At 45.2% G+C, this 19,635-nt stretch overlaps 1 protein-coding gene across 11 annotated transcripts in view; it reads right to left on the bottom strand.

Annotated features, from left to right (window-relative positions):
- The window catches only part of Rbks (ribokinase), a 76,561-nt gene that overhangs the window by 24,917 nt on the left and 32,009 nt on the right, over nucleotides 1–19,635 (bottom strand). For 5 of the 11 annotated variants that reach the window (XM_008764521.3, NM_001108703.1, XM_039112470.2 and 2 more), the window contains 3 exons: nucleotides 15,365–15,529; nucleotides 6,826–6,917; nucleotides 4,347–4,535 (listed from right to left, as the gene is read on the bottom strand). In XM_008764521.3, the coding sequence (XP_008762743.1) occupies nucleotides 4,347–4,535; nucleotides 6,826–6,917; nucleotides 15,365–15,529 (446 nt within the window). Of the gene's footprint in view, nucleotides 1–4,346; nucleotides 4,536–6,329; nucleotides 6,526–6,825; nucleotides 6,918–13,086; nucleotides 13,255–15,364; nucleotides 15,530–19,635 lie in introns of those variants that run through there. The other 6 variants (XM_063262051.1, XR_005505536.2, XM_006239806.5 and 3 more) reach the window with 6 other exon arrangements.

Raw genomic sequence — 19,635 nt, 5'->3', positions numbered from 1 at the left:
GGGGTACAGGGGATGCAGAAAGCACTGAACCCAGGCCTCACCCATGCTATGCAAATCCTCTCAGATGAGCTGCTTTCCCAGCCCTTTCCCAGCAGGCATAGCAAGTCTAACGGCAATTCCAAAGGTACTTTGACTGCGGGTAGCATCCACAGAGTTAAGTCTCCCAAGGTCAAACACCGAAGGAAACAAAGTTTCTTCTTGGATAAGAAAACAAAACACAACAATAACAACAACAAACAACAAACAACATCGGAAACCATGCTGCCAGGGTTAGAATAAGTCTCAACTGCTCTGTGGCCGCCCCTTCAGCACCCTGCAGTCCACTATCCTCTACCCATGGTATTTTATTCTCCCATTCAACAATGGCGGACACCCAAACATTCTGTTTCTGGACAGAGGTCTACAAAGACTCTGCAGAAGCCCCACACATACAAAACAGAGGGAGGGACGAAGTGTGTGGACCTCTGGGGAGACTCAGGCCAAGGTCAGAGACTGTTTTGGGGGTGGATGGGACTTCCCTACGGGTAGGGAGCAGACAGTGCTACACAGAGCACCAGGGCTGTGAACCTCTCAGGCTGACCTGCATTCTTTGGCTCTACCTGGCATTAGCTGTTGGACTTTGCCCTGGTTGTAGTGATGTGGCAGGAGGGGACAAAGTGGGAGAAAGGTCTGTTAAGATGGGGTACTGACCCCTGATGCTGGGTTTTCCGCCTGCACCGTCAGTCCTATAGCACCTACGTGGTGGATGATGATGGGAACTCGCCCGAGAACAGAGTCAGATCCAAGGCCAGATCTCAGGATGGAGAATAGTCCCAGAGAAGCCACCCTGGAGGCTTCTAGTAAGTCTTAGCAATCACACCCCACTGAAGTGCTTCCTTGATAACTTCCACAGAAACTTTCCTGCCACCAATCTGTACTTCCCACCGGGGCCATCTCTAAAACAAATTCTCAAGCCCTGAGTCATCAGGGATGTCCACACAGGCGGGCGGGCAGATGTGACTGGAGCCTCACAGCAACTCTGACTCCTACCCGACTCAGACAGACAGACAGACAGACAGACAGACAGACAGACAGACAGAGAGAGGAAAGGGAAGATGATCCCTGTGCCCTGCCTTTTGTTTACTCTTGGCTTAGCCATCTGCCCTGACTCAGTGCACTATAGCAAAGCAAGGTTCCCGAGGACTTAGATGTAGCCTGTGGCCTGCATGTTTGAAATGACAATGTGAGAGCAGATTCTGGGACTCAAGCATTTCTTCATAAAGGAAAGCAATCAGCACATAAGGATCTGACAGAGCTTCCAAGGTCAGATGATAGGACGGCAATATAATGTAACATTTCATCGTGCTACCACGATAATCCTTAAGTTGTGTGTGTGTGTGTGACACAGCATGCACGTCCAGTGACTCCTGAATAGAACACACATGAGCACAATCATTCTGACGGAGGCTGAGATGCAGAAATGGGCAAAGAGACACATCTGTCATGTCTTCCAAACTGAACCCAGGACATCTGCAGCTATTGCCACCCTCTCACACCAACACAATGGGGAAATGGATATAAAAATAGAAGTGATATATTCAACTATTAACAGGCAAAACTGAATATAGCAGCATGCAGCAGCTCTGACGTACAGGCTGTCTCAAGTGGACGGTGTGCCAGCCACTAACCACTTCCCTCCCTCCGTGTCATGCCTATGCCTGGAGTGGAGGAGGAGATGGAGAGCCTTACGAACCAACAGCAGCCAGTGATGCTCTGCTGGCAGGGAGTGAAGGGGTTGTTTGCTCAGGGGAGAATCTCGCTCGCCCGTTATTTCATGTTCTTTAACTAGCGGAACAGTTGTGTGTGCATCAGGCAAGCATACTGGTGGTGAGGCTGCTGGATGAGAAGGAAAAGCAGCATAAAAAAAGATGAGGGAGAGGCCAGGGAGATGGCTGAGTGGGTAAAGCTCTTGCCACACACACACACACAGCATGTATCAATATTCCTTTTAGTGTTCAGTACTGTTCAGTTGTATGGATACACTACAATTTGCTTGTCTACTTATTTGCTGATGAGCACTAAGCATAAATTCCTTTTTTTTTTTCTTTTTTCTTTTTTTCGGAGCTGGGGACCGAACCCAGGGCCTTGCGCTTCCTAGGCAAGTGCTCTACCACTGAGCTAAATCCCCAACCCCATCAATTCCTTTTTTTTTAGCTGGTGCCTTCTCCCCTTTTCTTTGATATAAGTTCTTTGTCATTTGACATCAGACAGGGACATGATGAGGCAGCTGGTGGGAAACAGAACTTTTGGGGTAAGTCTGAGAAGACAGCCTGACAGTCCAAAGCCCATGACGAGAAGAGTAGAGCTGACCCGGGAAGGAATGAAGACTCCAGAGGTTCTGTTTATGTGCATCAAACATATCTCTGATAGGCTGCTTCTGTGCACAAGCAAGCAGAGCTGCGGTTGACACGTGCTCAGTAGAGACCAACCCATTTCCGGGTACCCACAAAGGTCTGACCTTCCTCAGGACCCTTCATGCCACTCTGGCAAGAGAAAAGGACATTTCTCTCGCTTAGGTTCACACTTGGAGCAAGTTTACTCTGATGAAGTGAACTAATGAACATTCCCAATTTAGGGTCCCTCCTTGACAGAACAGAAAGATTGAGTGCTAGAAATGACCAAATATGAAGACAACCGACCAGGCATGAGACCTGCGGGTGCCCGAAGAAGGCACCCACCGCATCAGCTTCAGGGTGTAAATGTTCTTGCTCATACAAAGCCTTCTGCTCATTTGGGGGTGAGTGGGTAGTTGGGGAGTCTAATACTGTAGTCCAGGTTGGCCTCAGGCTGGTGTGGACCTCCTGTATGGGCTGCCAGAGACCCGGGATGGATGGTTTGCAAGCTCCTGCTCATGTATGCTTTTACCAGGTTCCACCCCCACCCTACAGGCTTCAGGTTTGATAAATGAGTGATATTTTAAAGTTGTTTCTTAACAAAAATAAACCAGAACATATTTTATAAGTAAACATATATAAATTCCTTATAAATGAAAACCCTATAATTTTCTTCTTTCTCAGCACTGATTTCTCATCCCTGAAGTTGGTATGTTTTTCTGGTCAGCTCTTCTGAATTCTAACACTAAACAATTTTTATTTCCCTAGCTAGGGAGTCATGAACCATTTTCTCATCACTCTCTCAGTTCACATCACAGCTGAGACTTTCCTGAACACAGTGTCTTCCTGCGAAAGTACTGGGTGGGGACACAAGCTCTGTCCCTTACTAGAAGGAAAAGGAGGACATCACCACACTGCCTCTATGTATGCAAGGATTAAGTGAGATAGTGCAGCACACGCTGCAGCCTGCAGTGACAGCTCCTGCTGTCAGTGACAGTTCCTGCTGTCAGCTGTGGGCTCAGAAAATGATCTTTGAACTTGCATGCCCATGCTTATGGCTACGGTACTGAAGACAGCCAGGACATAGAACAGAGGGATAGAGAATGGCTGTGTATACAAGGCGGGATGCTACAGTCAGAAAAAAAGTGACATCATGGCAACTGCAGGAAAATGGATATAACTGGAGGTCATGATGTTAAGCCAAATAAAACAGACTCAGAAAGACAGGGCTGTGTTTTCTCTTACATGCAGAACCTAGTTTTAAAAGTGTGTGTGTGTGTGTGTGTGTGTGTGTGTGTCTCTGTGTGTGTGTATGTGTGTCTGTGTGTGTGTGTGTGTGTGTGTGTGTGTGTGTGTGTGTGTGTAACTACAAAAAAGATGATGAGAGGGGAGGAAGAGCTGGTCAGGGAGATGAGGAGTAGAGAGCGTGACAGAACATATAGTAAGAAAGCAAACTCGAGGACAAACTGGGGGAGCAAGGGTCCAGGAGAATGGAGTATGGGGAGGGAGTGCATGAGAAGAAAGTATAATGTGACCGCGTGACACAGGAGTGAAGATGCCAGCATGAAATCTGCAACTCTGAATACGAACCCAAGGGTCAAATGGAAGAAAACAAAACAAGGAGCTCTGCTAGCCAGTGAGCCTTGGCACCACTGCTCCCAAGAGGCTAGTAAGATGTGGCTATGTTTACCCTCTAGTCTCCTTCCACAGGTGTCCCCAGCACGGCTGGCACATAACGGTCCATTGAATATTTATTTACTGACAGGAAATACAGCGATTCTTTATGGATAAGGAAACAGGTTTCCAGACACTGGATGCCATGGGGCCTCCCAGTGACTTAGAGGGGACCAGGAGAGGGCTCTCCTGCTTGGCTGCCTTTTCCCAGCCCACTCCTAGGTCTTCTCTCATTATCTACATCTACGGACGGCATCTCTGTATTAGAGGTAAAAAGGATTCTTAAAGTTTGAGACCTACCGTGGTGTCCACAGCCTTGACTGCTTCTGTGGGAATGTGCTTTGGAACAGGTTCTGCCTGTGACAGTGTCACACATCCTGAAGCCCCTAGGGTGATGACCACAACCTGGCAGCCCCGTTCTAGGAGAACCAGCGCAGCCGTTCCAGCCGTGGTTGGGTCATTCACTGCGTGGCCTGTTAGGATCTCAGCCTGAAATACACAGGAGAGGGGAAGCTGCAGTGAGAACAAAAGAGGCCGGGGTCGGCTCAAGCTGCCCTTTAGAAAACATGTCTCCCTCAAACACTCAGGACCCTGGGAACCTTGAAGGATACTGGCACAGAAGCATAACTAAGAGGAACAAAATGAGGACAGTGAAAGTAGCTACTTAACACACTCTCTGAGTGGGCAGAGTTGTCTCACGCTTACTGTTTCAGTGTTTGGGAGGTCAAGAGTTAATGCCAAAACCAAAAACTCTAAACTCTGAGGCCGCCTTTTCATTTTAAGTATTTCCTTACTTTATGCATATGTATGTGTGTGTGTGTGTGTATGTGTGTGTGTGTGTGTGTGTGTCTGCGCTTGAGTGTATACCTGTGCACCCAGTGTGTGCAGGAGAGGAGGAAGCCAGAAGAGGGCACTGGATCCTGAAACTTGAGTTACAGATGGTTGTGAGCTGCCATGTGGGTGCTGGGAGCAGACTGAGCCATCTGTGTTCATCTGTGTTACGGGGACCATTTCTGCCTGCTCCATACACTTCATCTACTTCAGAGACATTCTCGCTGTATCTTCTGAGAATTCTGAAATCTCTGTCAACACCGCTGACCCCATGTGTGAGTGGTGTGTGTGGTATGTTTTGATGTGTGTGTAAGAGAGAGTATGTGTGTGTGTGTGTGTGTGTGTGTGTGTGTGTGTGTGTGTACGTGTGTTTGTGGTATATATGCAAGACAAGTCATGTGTAAATATTCTGACCAACAGAATCACTAGGTTCCAGGTAACACCCGCAGCAACTATCAAACACGAGTGAAGAATCTCTCAGCCTTGACATTTTTCAACTCTTGCTTCAGGCACCACAGGGCAAGGACAAGCCATGCCAGACCCAATCTGGATTCTCTAGGCATGGAAACTGGGAATGGCAATAATTATAGCTATGTTGGAGAATTTATTATATAGCAATAGGTAAGCATATAACAGGGACAGGATACAAGAAGACTAATGCTGTGCCTTAATGGAATTTGTAACTTAATGAAGATGACACAAGCTGAATGAATATTTTGGGTTGTGAAAATTGTCTGAAGAACAAACACAGTGTCTTTTAAGCTTCCACCAGGGAAATCTAAGCCAGTTTGGTGGTTGAGAATAATGTAACCTCATATTGTGAAATGGTCTCTATCTCCCACAATTCCTTTTTCCTAGCCCAGTGCCTGGCCATGGTGGTTGCTCAAAAATGTTGCATAAACTATTGTGGTTTGTTAAAATTAGTTTCCATGTAGCAGCCTTCTTTGTCCTGTATGTCCTGACAGATGTCATTATCAAGCAAGCAGGTTAAGAAAGCCTAGATCTTCATTTAGCCTTAGAGTCAAAGGGAAAGCTAGCCTTTACTGACCAACAGTCAGTCTCTCTCTCTCTCTCTCTCTCTCTCTCTCTCTCTCTGTGTGTGTGTGTGTGTCACATTTTACAGATGAGAGAGAATTCTAGTGTGACAGTGTGGTTGACTGAGATCTCCTTAGGAAAGAGTGGATCACATTGATACACGGACAGGTTTGTTGTACAGATGTGCACACTGTGTCCCTTAGATGAGACACTGCTTCCCTCTTGCAGCAGGCTCAGTGGGAGCCTGTGTCTCTCTGCCAATGCTGTCACAGGATCTGTACACTAGAAGGTAGTACAGAAGCTACTCCAGAACTTGTACACTAATTACAACTGCCAGATAAAATACAAAAGCTCACAGCTAATTTGATTTTCAGAAAAAGACAACCAATGGTTTTGTATGTTTTTCACTGATTATTTGAAATTAAAAATTTTGATTTTTTTATTTGTAATTTTATTTGTTCAACATGTCAACTTTAATATTAGTTATCCTCACCACACCCCCTTTACTTCCAGCACTCAGGAGGCGGGGACAGATGGAGTTCGGTGAGTTTGAGGCCAGTCTGGTCTACAGAGTAAATTCCAGGACAGCCAGGGCTACACAGAGAAACCCTGTCTTGAAAAACCAATAAAATAAATAAGTCCAGAAAATGTGAAATACTTAAAAAAGAAAATAATATGTCAGTGCTTGGGGACTGGGGGATGCTAAAATGGGGAGAGGCGTAGTCAGTGTCCGATTATGGGGCATGGCTCAGGATCCTGTAAGGCCACAAAAGGCTTCCTTTCCTCCACACCCAGTAAACTGAAAATCTCTTTCTGCTGAATTCGCACGTGTGCACCGACGGGGCTCACCCTGCCTCTTGTTTTATCCAGTTGCCTGCAAGTCCCCATAGAAGCAGCAATGAGCTGTGTGTACCTCACTCTCGTTGCAGCAGAACACAGTGGAGAGGGTGTAGAACCGGGGGTCCAGGTCAGCAATGGCCGGAGCTGGGTTGAACAATGTTTTCACTGCAAAGGAATGGGATAGGGGCTCAATACTTATCACAAAAATACAGACTTTTAATTTCTGTATGGTGAGATGTAAAGTATGGGGTTGGTGTGTTTCTAAGGAAGGGAAAGCTGAGGGCTGGCATTTTCACACTCACCAGACAAAATCATCTATTAAACCACAGATACAGAAGGGTTTGGGGTCTCAGTCTTCATGACAGCCCAGTATCAATCCTTTCTTGTATCCATTTCCTCTATTTTTTAGCTTCCAACTTCCACTTCAAGGGCATGCATCGTACTTAGGATGAGCATAGGTCATCTACAGGTCAGGTGAGGACCACGGGAGCATTAAAGTGAAAGTGTGGTATGGGAGACATGCGTGGACAGACGGAATGGCGGACATTTCTGCAGGCTAAGTTAAGTGCTTTAAGGACCGGTTCACAGACTCGAGGTTCAGGGAAGAAAAAGTGACAGGGAAGATACAGCAGGGAATTGAGACTTTCCTGGTAGTAATAGCATGTAGGTAAATATTTGTATTCGGTAGACCCAAGTATGCCTCCAAAATAGATTAAAATTACTCATGGCAACACACATACACAGACAGACACACAGACACAGACACACACACATTCAGACACACATGCATGTATGCACGCAAGCCAACAGGCACGGACATACTACACACACACACACACACACACACACACACACACACACACACAGATACACATATACAGAGACATACAGATGAAGACACATACACACACAGAGACATACATACACTAACACACACACACAGACAGTCACACACACATACAGACAGACAGACAGACAGACACACACACACACACACCTGCCTTCCATTTTACCTGCCTTCCATTCTTAGCTTCTGGGAGCTCTCTGGGAATAGGATAAGATTGAGAAAGGGGGAATCTTTTTTTTTTTTTTTAGGGTTTTTTGTTTTTGTTTTTGTTTTTGTTTTTTTCCAATTCATGGAGAAAGGGGGAATCTTGTTCAGAGACATAGGTGCTAGCTCAGACGAGACAACTACAAGAGAAGGGTGGGTGGGGGAACAGAGCAAGAGTAGGAGGCTGTCAGGGTGTTATTACATTGACAGAGGAGAAAAGTAAAGCCAGAGAGACGAGGCCAAGTGCTGGATGTCACGCTCATACTTTTGGACATGGTCCTAACCAAGAGTCCCTTTGCTTTGATTTGAGGGTTTGATCCTTTTTACAGTATCGACTTTTCTAGACCAGGGCTGTGTCCAAAGCAACACATTCCTCCAGTACCAATGAACAATATTACACAACAGCTTTTGGTATGAAATTCTGCAAATTATTCTAAAGGCTTTAGAAATTCCATTTGCAAAATGTTCCTGCTTTGTGACAAAACGTCTAGGTTGGCCAGACCTCAGTCCTCAGCCTGGATCCACAGACTCACAGGGCAAATACTCTACCTGACTAGTCTCAGGTAAGATCCTTTAGTTGCAGTTCTTAGGGACTATTCTAGAACAATGGCTACAAACTTGTTTGCACAACAGGAGAGCCTGTTCGGATGTAGGGCTTCTAGGTTCCACTTCCAGCCCACTGAATCAGAACCCACACATTCACAGGTTCTTTAAGTGGCTCTCATAGCTAGCTCAGCAGTGACACATGCCCCTGTTCTGGAGAGATGCTATTCTGCTCATGGCTGATGGAGACCCCACTGCTGCAACACTGTGAGCAGGTCCAGCCTGCATCTGTACCTTCCTAGGTCTTAATAGTCGGGTGAGTCAGTCAGTGGTCTCAACTAGTATAGGCTGACAGCATCACCACAGTTTTGTTACTTTAGACTTTATAATGTCCTCCCACATAAATTGTGTGCTTTTTAAAATTCCTGCTTAGATTTTTATACCGGGAAATTATTTGGCTTAGAGAAATGCATGTAAAAGCCCCATGTAAACTATAAAGTGTCCAAATATGGAGGAGTATTACTGTTATTATACTGTCCTTTGCACACAGCTGACACCCATGCCTGTCCACCCCTCTTCCTGTTCCTGATAGTATGTGTAGCCCACTAATGGCATCCCAGTGGGTTTCTCATGTCTTTGAGGGGTTAGAGATGTCCATTATGCATCAAAGTCCCAAGGACCCAGCATTTGAATGCAGCCAGGATTGAGGTTTTCTGAATAGCACTGAGGTAGTCCGAATGAGAATGGCTCCCATACGTTCAGATGCTTCAATACTGGTCCCCAGTTGATGGAACTGTTTGGGAAGGATTAGGAGGTGTGTCTTGTTTGAGGAGGCAAGTCTCTGTGTGGATTTTCAGTTTCTAAAATTCTGCCATTAGCCGTTAGTGCTCTCTGCTTCATGCTTGTGTCTAAGATGTTGTCTCAGCTATTGCTCCAGAACCATGTCTGCCTGCCTGCTGCCATGCTCTCTGCCATGGTGCTCACAGGCTGAAACTGGAAGTTGCTGTCTTGGTCAGTGTTGTATTGCTGTGAAGAGATTCAATGACTTCAGCAACTCATAAAGTAAAGCATTTAACTGGGGCTGGTTTACAGTTCCAGAGGTTTAGTGTATGGGCATCATGGCGGAAAGCATGGTGTCATGCAGGAGAAGCAGCTCAGAGTTTTACATCTGGTTTTGTAGGCAAAAGGAAAAGAGAACCACTGAGCCTCGCTTGGGCTTCAGAAATATCAAAACCCACCCTCGGTGACACACTTCATCCAACAAGGCTGTATCTCCAAATCCTTTCAAACAGTGCCATTCCCTCATGACTAAGCATTCAAATCTATGAGTCTATGGGGGCTATCTTCATTTAAACCACCACAGTTGCTTTGGTCATGGAATCGTATTCCAGCAAAAGAAACATAATCAATACAAGCATGTTGTGCTCTGTTTTCCTCAAGCATTAAACTGAATGCAGTTGCTCATCCAGGCTGCTCTTCAAGCCTGCATCTAAGCTCTTGAGCACAGGTACAATTTCGAGGAGCTGACAGTAATGAAGATGCAGGATGAAGCCATTCTTCCAGAACTTCCATTGCTTCTTCCAAGGATCCGGGGTCTAGCAAGTCCTTGCTGTATTCTTCTTACAGGAGGTGACAGGCAGTGAAGCACAATGGTGCTTATGCTGCTGATTATAGTAGAAAAACCAAGGGAATTCCACATATTTATCTGAGGAGTTGGTTTAGAAAATTGCACTGGCTGGTCTAACTAGATTGGCTGGTCCTCTTTTCCTTGGTCTATGTGATCAATACTCAAAAGCTGCTAAAGTGAACGAGGCCACTGGTGTTTCATCAGAGAAACAGCTCTATTCTTTATTAACCCAAAAGAAGGCAGTCTTGTGCCAATCCTTCCTTCTGAAAGAAAACAAAGCATGCCTATATGTGTATATGCTTCTGTTGAAGAGAAGTCTGAGAGGTTACTCATAAATGATCCATTATAAAGTCTGGTGGGACTAAGTCTGAGTAGATCCAGTGTTGTACTTCATGGAAAACCTCATTCTTTGTATGTGCACAGTATCTTCTACCAATGAAAAAATGACACTCGCTTGAGAAGTGGAGAATGGTGGATAATAAATTAGAAGCCCAGTGAAATGCCATCAACAGCTAAGTGATGGGATTATGTGGGTTTACTGAACTGTTTTCCCTATTTCTATATTTACAATTTTCTACAATGAGAACAAGTATTAAAGAAAAATCACATTGTGTTTTAAATATCAATGATTGGAGTGAGGGACTCTATAAATTGATTACTATAAATATCAAGCATGAAATCAAGCAAATCCTCTTCACCTGTATTTCACTGAGGGGGGCGTTCTTTTCAACTGTCACTGGTTATGTAATGTAGCCTCTGCTGTGTGGTTTATAGTCTCTAAGCTTAGGGTGGAAGTGAAAAACTGTATAAGGAAATCATTCTTGTTGGGTTTTGCTGTATAAACAAACAGAAACTCTTTCCCAAGATGAAGAAACTTGAGGAACTAGTGAATACAGGTAGTTAAAAAGACATAGAAATATATAAAACTCTCGATGGAAAAGATGACATCATCCAGGGATCAGGCAAAACCAGAGACATGGAGCTACAGAGGGTAACAGCACACAACGGTAAGTATCCCTCATTACGGAGGGAGCCGCACTAAACCTCTGGTTATCTTAAGCACACACCAACGGCTGACACAGTGATGTTGATGGGGAGCTGGTGGAGCTAGGGGAGTAGCTGGTAGGCTGGAAAATGGGGTGGAACAGAGGGTGGTCCCTTAAGAAAGCCCTGAGAACTCACTCAGAAGGAGCAAGGACTAATGTCACCCTCAAGCAAAGGACTGTGAGGAGAGTGGGTACCCAATGCTGGCTTGGCTGTCTTTCCATGGAGGGTTGTTTTCTTGAGACTTGAGCTGTAAAACAGTTCCAAGTTTGGCCCACGTGTGGGACAATGTTATTGCAAAAGTCTACACGGCCAGCCAAGAGGTTCAGCTTGCCAAATGGAAAAAGGCTAAAGTGGCATTAAAAGACACTTTGTATCATACCTAGGATTTAATCTTGGCGATCTGACAGTCTCAATTATTTATAATTGTCCCTGCAATGTTCCATTTGCTTTGAAATGGATATAAAGACCAGACCCAACACGAACAGTCTCACCACCAGCAGTCACAGCATCAGCTGGAGCAGGTCTGCCCCACTGCTCTGGGACCCGCTGGGTGGAGCAGGTCTGCCCCACTGCTCTGGGACCCGCTGGGGACTGAGTGTGTGTCTCTTTGACTGTTAGCACTGTGTCTAACACTGCCTTCACTTGGGTAAAACCAAGGAGAGTTTTGAGACATTGTGTTCAAGATAAAACTTTTCTTTTGCATTTTAAAAACTGACAGATCATCCTGTTTGTCATTTATAAATTTCACGGCATTCTGACATGCAGTCAAAGTCACGCCATCCCAATCCATCTCCCCTGGGAGCTGAATCGTCCTATCAGCTTGTATATTCGACTTGGTCGGACTGTTCAGGTATCAAAGTGCTTGTGTTCAGAGAACCCCTGTTTTGTTTAACAGTGGCTCCACAGTATAAGAGCAGTAAGGCTGGGAACAGTGGCTCCACAGTATAAGAGTCGTGAGGCTGGAATTCAGATATGCCAACACTTTCACTTTGGTGAAGAAGTCTAAGTTCTTTACCCAATGAGGTAAGAAAAAACTGAATGCTGAGGTGGCTAAGATTAAATATACCCATCAAACTGGGAGGGAGGAAGGTAAAATAGTGTTAGTTCTGATGTTGTACTTTAAGATGCAAAAGTTATGGCTCGACAATGTGTAAGAGCTTATCAAGACACAAAGGGCATTAGAGTAGTTCAGGGCAGTGGCTCTGGAATGTGCAGTCTCCAGACTAGATGGGATTACTGTGCAGGAAAGAGCATGCAGAATAATTCAGAAATTATTCTGAAGTAGGAAACCAGACATGGTGGTGAATACTTGTAACCCTGTGATTGAAAGACGGAGGCAGGAGGATCAGAAATTCAAGGCCTAACCCAGGATCTTATTTCAAAACAAAATATACAAACAAAAGTTAGAGTAAGCCGTGTGGCCAATTGTACAGCACCCACCCTCTTCTTGACGCCATGAGACCCTCAGCTTCAGAAGAGGAAGAGCTGAGCCACAGGTGACAAAGGAAATATTTCTGGATCCCGCCCAAATGACAGTTTGAGGGCAGTCAGGCTGCCTGTGTGTCAGGCTAATGCTAGCTGTCCCTGGGGAAGGATGGGGTCTCCCCTGTGCTGGCTATATTGTCCTCTCCTTTACCAGCTGGCCGGGCTGCCAGGAACGAGAGGAGGGCAGAGGAAGCAGTGCTCTCTGAGAAGCGAGGGGTAGCAGGAGAGAGCTGATCTGAGTGTGCACTGTACTCAGGAGAGAGCAGGGGGACACAGTAGTCACTGTGCAAGCTTTTGACATTGGCTCTTATGTTAGTCCTAGCTGGCCTTGAACTTTCTGTATAGTTGAGGATGACCTGAACTTCAACAATTACTTCAAAGATCGCATTTAATCATTTATCGTGCCTGCGTGTTTCTGTGGGTGTGCATGCATGTTCTTACAACAGAACATGCATGGAGCTCAGAGGACAACTGTGGTTCATATCTAGCGTGTCCTTACTGTGTAGGTCCCAGAGATGGAGCTCCGGTCACAGGCTAGGCCCTCAGTGTCTTTATCTTCGGAGTCACGTCATCTCACTGACCTGCCCTTGAACTTCAGATCCTCCTGCCAGCACCTCCCAGCTCCTGGGGTGAATGTAGCGCTGGGGCCCCAGCATCGATCTGTACGTGCTAGGTACGCGCATGCTCCACCAGCTTGGCTATCTCCAGCTCCAGACTGCTCACCACGAGCGCGGGGCTCATCTGTGACACTAAGAAAATGCAACCCAACGAATTTTGGCTTTGAATTCCTTCTGACAGCTTTGAGTCCATTAAAAATACAGTAAATGTCAGTGAGAATTTGCCACAGTATATTGTTTTGCCAAAAGGAAAAATTTGTGAAATCAGTATAAACACTGTAAAATTCTCCACAAAGTCATTTCAGAGATTTAGTTTCCTTAAAGAAGAACCAGACTGATTTATTTACTGTGGGGGAGGGGTGTGTACACCCGCCGTGGGCACAGGTGGAGGGCACACGACAGCTTGCAGGTGACTTTTCCTTCCATCGTGCAGTTCCCGGGTATTAATCTCAGGTCTCCAGGCTTCATGGCAAGTGTCTGTGCCCAGAAAGCCACCTTGCTAGCCCCCGTGACTTACTTTCCACTCGCTGCCATATAGAACATGAAATGTTTTAAGAGAAATCGTGTACGTAAAGAACACATCCAAAGCCAGAGGTACCATAGACATCTGCTCTGTCCCTGTGGCCAGGCCTCCCTGAGGTGCCTGGCAGTGTCTGTGCATACCACACTGCAGTTTTCATCTTCTTTACGGCACAGCTTCCTGGGATGCTTTAACAGGGAGAGTCGAGGTAGTTCTCTATGTTATTTTATTATGTATCACATGACTATTGCCCAACACCAACAGAGGCCATTGTCATAACAGCAGCTACCTTTTGTTTTGGGCAAATGGTGATACATCAAGGTGTTATCCTATTATTTTTGAGACAGGGTCTGGCTTTCAGCTCCCTGTGTAGCCCAGCTGATCTCAGACTCATGGTCTTCCTGCTTCTACCTCTTGGAGCCAGGATCCCAGGTGCGACCACCACACTTCAGTTCTAATTCAGAGAGGAAAATGGGCAGGGAAGAAGAGCACTGGAGCTGAGCTGCAGCTATGGCATCACCTTTTATGTCATTCTAGTCACAGACCAAGTCTGCAGGACCCACTTCTATCTGGATTTCACAGACAGGTTCAGAAAAGTTAGCCAACTTTCCTAATACCTCAAACCTAACAATGGGTAAAAACGGGATACTTTTTCCCCTAGGTAGTGGAGGCAAAAGAGAAACAAACTCCTTGTTGTGAGGTCAAGAGAGGGAGAAGAGAAACCCAGGCTAACTGGGTTGCTAACCTGAGGGGCTCATCATACAGTGCTGCCTACTTGGGTGGGTTTGAACATTTTCAAAATCCAAGGTAAAGCAAAAGAGGCTGATAGCAGACACTGACACCACACCCACTGTATACACGTAGGCTCGTGTGTATTGAAAAGATACAGTTTTTGGGCTGGAGAGATGGCTCAGTGGTTAAGAGCACCGACTGCTCTTCCTAAGGTCCTGAGTTCAAATCCCAGCAACCACATGGTGGCTCACAACCATCTGAAACAAGTCTGATGCCCTCTTCTGGTGTGTCTGAAGATAGCAACAGTGTAATCATAATATATAATAAATAAATAAAATATTAAAAAAAAAGAAAAGATACAGTTTTTAAAAAGAGAAAGAGGGGTTAGGGATTTAGCTCAGTGGTAGAGCACTTGCCTAGCAAGCGCAAGGCCCTGGGTTCCGTCCCCAGCTCTGGAAAAAAAAAAAGAATAATAAAAAGAGAAAGAAGGAACCATTGCTTTTGTTTTTTTGAGGCAGGGTTTCTTTGTGTAGCCTGGCTGTCCTAGAATTCTCTATGTAGAGCAGATTGGCCTCGAACTCACTGAGGTCCTATTGCTTCTGCCTCTCGAGTGTTGGCATTAAAGGTGTGTATCAAACCTGGCTAAGAATGTACTTCTGACTTGTGGACAGGAGGTGGGAGGCAGTGGGACCATCCTTCTTTCTCGGTTACCTTGCTGCGTGCTTCAGAGGCCTAGCTATGCCTTAGGTTGATTCTGTTAACTAGACTCCAGGTTTTATATTTAGGGATATCGGATATGCTACTCAAGTTATTTTTATCCTATTTGTAAGTTTTCCTTAACATTATCAAGAACTACAAGCCGGTGAATCTCACAGATGGAGGAACGAATATTTTACTACAAAGTAATGCTTTACTCAACTTGAAAGGTTAACTTTAATTAAGACAGCGATAAAAGCTCTCCCAGAAAGAGTGACAGAACTGTACCCTTACCTCCACTGCTGCGGGCCATTGTCAGGGCTTCCAGAGAAGCTGCCGGGCTTATTTCTAGCTGGCAGATCATCACTTTGGCTCGGCTAATGACATGGGCTGCCTTCTTCAAGTCTTCAGTATTCAAGAGCAGATTTGCTCCAGCCACTATGACGATGATGTTCTGGCCTGTGAAGAAATCCTCCATATTTATATTACACCCGGCGAAGCCAAGCAATGCTGTGCTGTGCTGTAGACCCGTCCTCTGAAGGCAGTATATGGAATGTGTTACACGAATTAATCTTAACATTTCCAGGACATTCCGGGTTAGTTATTGTGTTCCAAATGTGCTTTTTGGCAACATTTTTGTGAGATTCAGAATATTCTGATTATTTTTATTTTTAAAGGGAATAGGGTCTTGCTATGTTTTCTAGGCTGGTCTTGAGCATTAGGGCTCGACAGCCCCTCCTGCCTTAGCTTCCCTAGAGGAGGGACTGTGAGCACTTACCTGGTTTACTATGAACATTGATTATTTTACATGTGTTTATTTTTTGCATGTATGAATGTGTATGTATGCATGTGGGTGCATGTATACCATGGGCATGCATGTGGAAGGTGCAGACTCAGCTGTCTCCTACCATGTGGGTTGCAGGAGCAGACCTCATGTCTCCAGGGCTCAGCCTGCTGAGCCATCTCTCCAGCTCAATTATTATGATCACTTTGAACAAAAATTTAAGCACATTTTCCTTATTAATAATCTTATATACAAAAAATATAGTTGAGAAATGGTGTATAACATCCTTTTACAATTTCTTTTATGTGAAATGGCTAATACATGCATATGGTAAAGTCATATGGTTGTGACTTCTGAGTGATAGGTACCATATAGATGAACATAGGTAGGAATAACCCTGTGGAATGCTCAAGACAAATGCTCTACTGCATATGGCCAGTTCTTGTACAGTTCTTCCCAAAAGCAATCCTGATACCCTAACACATTTTAAAAAATATCTAAAAGACAGAAAATATATGAGATAGGTAATCTCTTACTTTGTCTGGTCTATACTGTATTGACCAAAGAAATACAACTAAGGACTTGATATTCATGACCTAAACCCATTCTCTGTAACCCTTTTATATCACAGGAGCTGGTGGTGATGCCCCTTATCTGCAGATGAGCTCTCTCTTCCTCTGTGTGTGTGTGTGTGCGCGCGTGTGTGCGTCAGGGAGGCAGAGGGAATATGTAGATACTGTTCCTCATGTGTCAGCTACCTTTTTTTTTAAATCACTTCTTTTGAGTCAGGATTTTTAACTGGCCTGGAGCCTGTCAAGCAGGCCAAGGTAGTTAGCCAGGAAGCCACAGGATCTTCCTGTTTCTGCTACCTCAGAGTTAGGACTGCAAGTATATGCTCTCATGGCCAGCTTTTCTCTCCCTCCCTCCCTTCTTTCTGTTCCTCCTCTTCCTTTTCTTCTCCTCCTCTTCCTTCTTCTGTGTGGGTTCTTGGAATTTAACAGTTCTTCCAAAGTACTGTGGTGACCAAGCTATCTCTGTAGCCCCTGGAAAACGAACTCTTAGGAGGTGTGCTGTCCACTCTCAGATCCGTAACACTACATGTGGCCCTGACACTTGAAGGACTGCTAGTCTGAATTGAGATGCATTTTAAGTGCCCCTAGTGAGGGGCACTATGAGAAGGTGTGGCCTTGTTGGAGTAGGAGTGTCACTGTGGGTGTGGGCTTTAATACCCTCATCCTAGCTGCCTGGAAGCCAGTCTCCTCATATCGGCCTTTAGACGATGATATAGATCTCAGCTCCACCTGCACCATGCCTGCCTGGATGCTGTCATGCTTCTGCCTTGATGATAATGGACTGAACCTCTGAACCTGTAGGCCAGCTCCAATTAAATGTTGTTCTTATAAGAACTGCTTTAGTCAAGGTGTCTGTTCACAGCAGTAAAGCTCTAAGACAGAAGTCAATACATACTGGGCTTCAAATTTAGTACAAAGAACAGGATGTAACATATCTCACTATTTTTTAAAGATGTATTTATTTTTATTTTATGTGCATTGGTAGTTTACCCGCATACATGTCTGTGTGAGGGTGTCAGATCCCCTGGAACTAGAGTTACAGATAGTTGTGAGCTGTGGGTGCTGGGAATTGAACCTGAGTACTTTTAACCAATGAGCCACCTCTCCAATTCCCTCTTTCACTACTTTTAAACATTTGTTATTTACGTGTTACATGTCTTAGGGTACGTGTGTGCTGCAGCACACACGTGGAGGTCAGAACAAACCCTCTTTCTATCACGCATGTTTGGGGATCCAGTCATGTTGGCAGCAGGCATCCTGACCTGCTGGGCTGTCTCTCTGGCCTCACTGATTTAAAATAAAACATATTGAAAAGTTTTACATCCAAAATAAATTTAATTACATGTTGAAATGACATTTCGGATATATATGTATATATAATATATATTGTCAAAACTAGATTTACCTATTTCTCTTTTTCCTTTAAAAACGTGGTTTTAAAGGACAATTTAAAAACTGCATGTGGCTCACATTTTATTTCTGTTGGCCAGCATGGCTCTAAAGGAATGAGTTGCAGCAGGCACTTTTTAGTGCTTCAGGCTGCTTGTGCCGATCTTGTATAGACATGACCTGAAATTACCTCTCCACACAGAACAAATCCTAGCCTATCGTCTCACCACATGTGTGTTTGTTGGCCATGAGGAAAACTTAATAAAGTGGGGGTGGTTCTGCACAGACCCAACCTCAGACCTGGAAAAATGCAAGAACGCACTTGCTGAAAGACTGCAGCTCTCCTTCCTTCTCCCGCAGTGAGCTCATTTTCTCGGTTGGAGTCAAATGCAGTGTAACGGAATACGCATTTCTGGACGGGCTTTGGTGGCTGAACAACAGGCCTAAGACCATGGCTGTCCACAGACAAAGCAGCTATGGACATGCGGCTAGTTCAGTCACGCCTTAAGTCTGACGCGCCAGAGCAGCCCTCGTCAGTTTGTCGGCACTCTTGCCTTCATCTGAAGGAGCTGATTGTTCAGCTCCTCCGCATTCATGATTATTTTGAGACAGTCTCACTCCGTAGCCTCGCCTGGCTGTGAGCTCCTTGCAATCCCCCTGTGTGATGTCTTGAGTGCTGGGATTATAGATTCGTGCTGCCATGCCCTGCACAATCTATACTGCAGTATGCCACCTTACTGTAAGCCAGGGAAGGTTTACCATAACAGACATGGCTCACAGGAAGGAAGGAGGGAAACTCGACCTAGTGTCTTTGCTATTGCAACTTTAGGCTGCTGAGGTTGGGTTTAAAATGCTCGGGCAGAAGTGTGCTGCAAGGGGGCTTGAGATGAGGCTCAGGTTGGCAGTGTTCACTGGCACGCACAGATGCAGGCTTGGTCCTTAGCACTACGTAAACTGGGCATGATGACGTACCTGCGATCCCAGTCCCTGAAAGATGCAGGCAAGGGGATCAGAAACTCAAAGCCATCCTGGAATCCATGAGATTGAGTCTCAAACAGACAAATGAACAACCAAAGGAACAAACCCCCAAAGAACATGCAGAAGGCTGGACAGGACCTCCAGTGAGTTCAATGCTTGAAGAGGCTATGAATAACTCCCTTCATGAAAAAGCATATATGTAGTCAACATATTAAGTGGAGAGTTATTAAATGTTATGTGTAAATACTGAAGGAGATGAAAAGAACAGTGTGTTTCCCACTGCACGCCTCTCTGGGTAGCACAGATAACTCATGCCATCTGATTCTGTCTCACTGAGGATGTGAGTCTCCTCTTTATCCAGCACATCATGTGCACACTGCCTGTGTGGCCCTCCTGATGACCAGATGGGCAGTCTAGATACTGCAGGCCTTGTGTCCGTGCTAACGTCTATGCAGCAGCCTACTGCCAGAGCAGAATGCCTGTCTGTCATCTCATCCACTCTCATCACATAAGGCTCTGTCATCTCAGCCACCACAGGAAGCTGCATGCAGGCCATAGAGCTTTGATGTAGATCACACTGACACACACTATTCCTTACTGTGTTGTTCTCATCATTCTGCGTTATTATTACTAATGTAAACTTCTATAGTCTCTGATTCGTAAACTAAACCTCACCATAGGGCTATACATACAAGAAAAAACACTGTACAGAGAATCAGGACTATTGGCAGTCTTAAAATGGACTCACTCCTCTATGGATTAGGAAGAACCATTGTATAAATCAAAGACATATAGTAACAGATTCCAACACAGCCCACAAAATGTAGTAGGCTCTACCCTAC

Source organism: Rattus norvegicus, chromosome 6, assembly GCF_036323735.1.
Source record: "Rattus norvegicus strain BN/NHsdMcwi chromosome 6, GRCr8, whole genome shotgun sequence".
Taxonomy (NCBI): domain Eukaryota; kingdom Metazoa; phylum Chordata; class Mammalia; order Rodentia; family Muridae; genus Rattus; species Rattus norvegicus.
The sequence above is the reverse complement of the archived record's forward strand: the minus strand, read 5'-3'. Positions and strand labels throughout refer to the sequence as shown.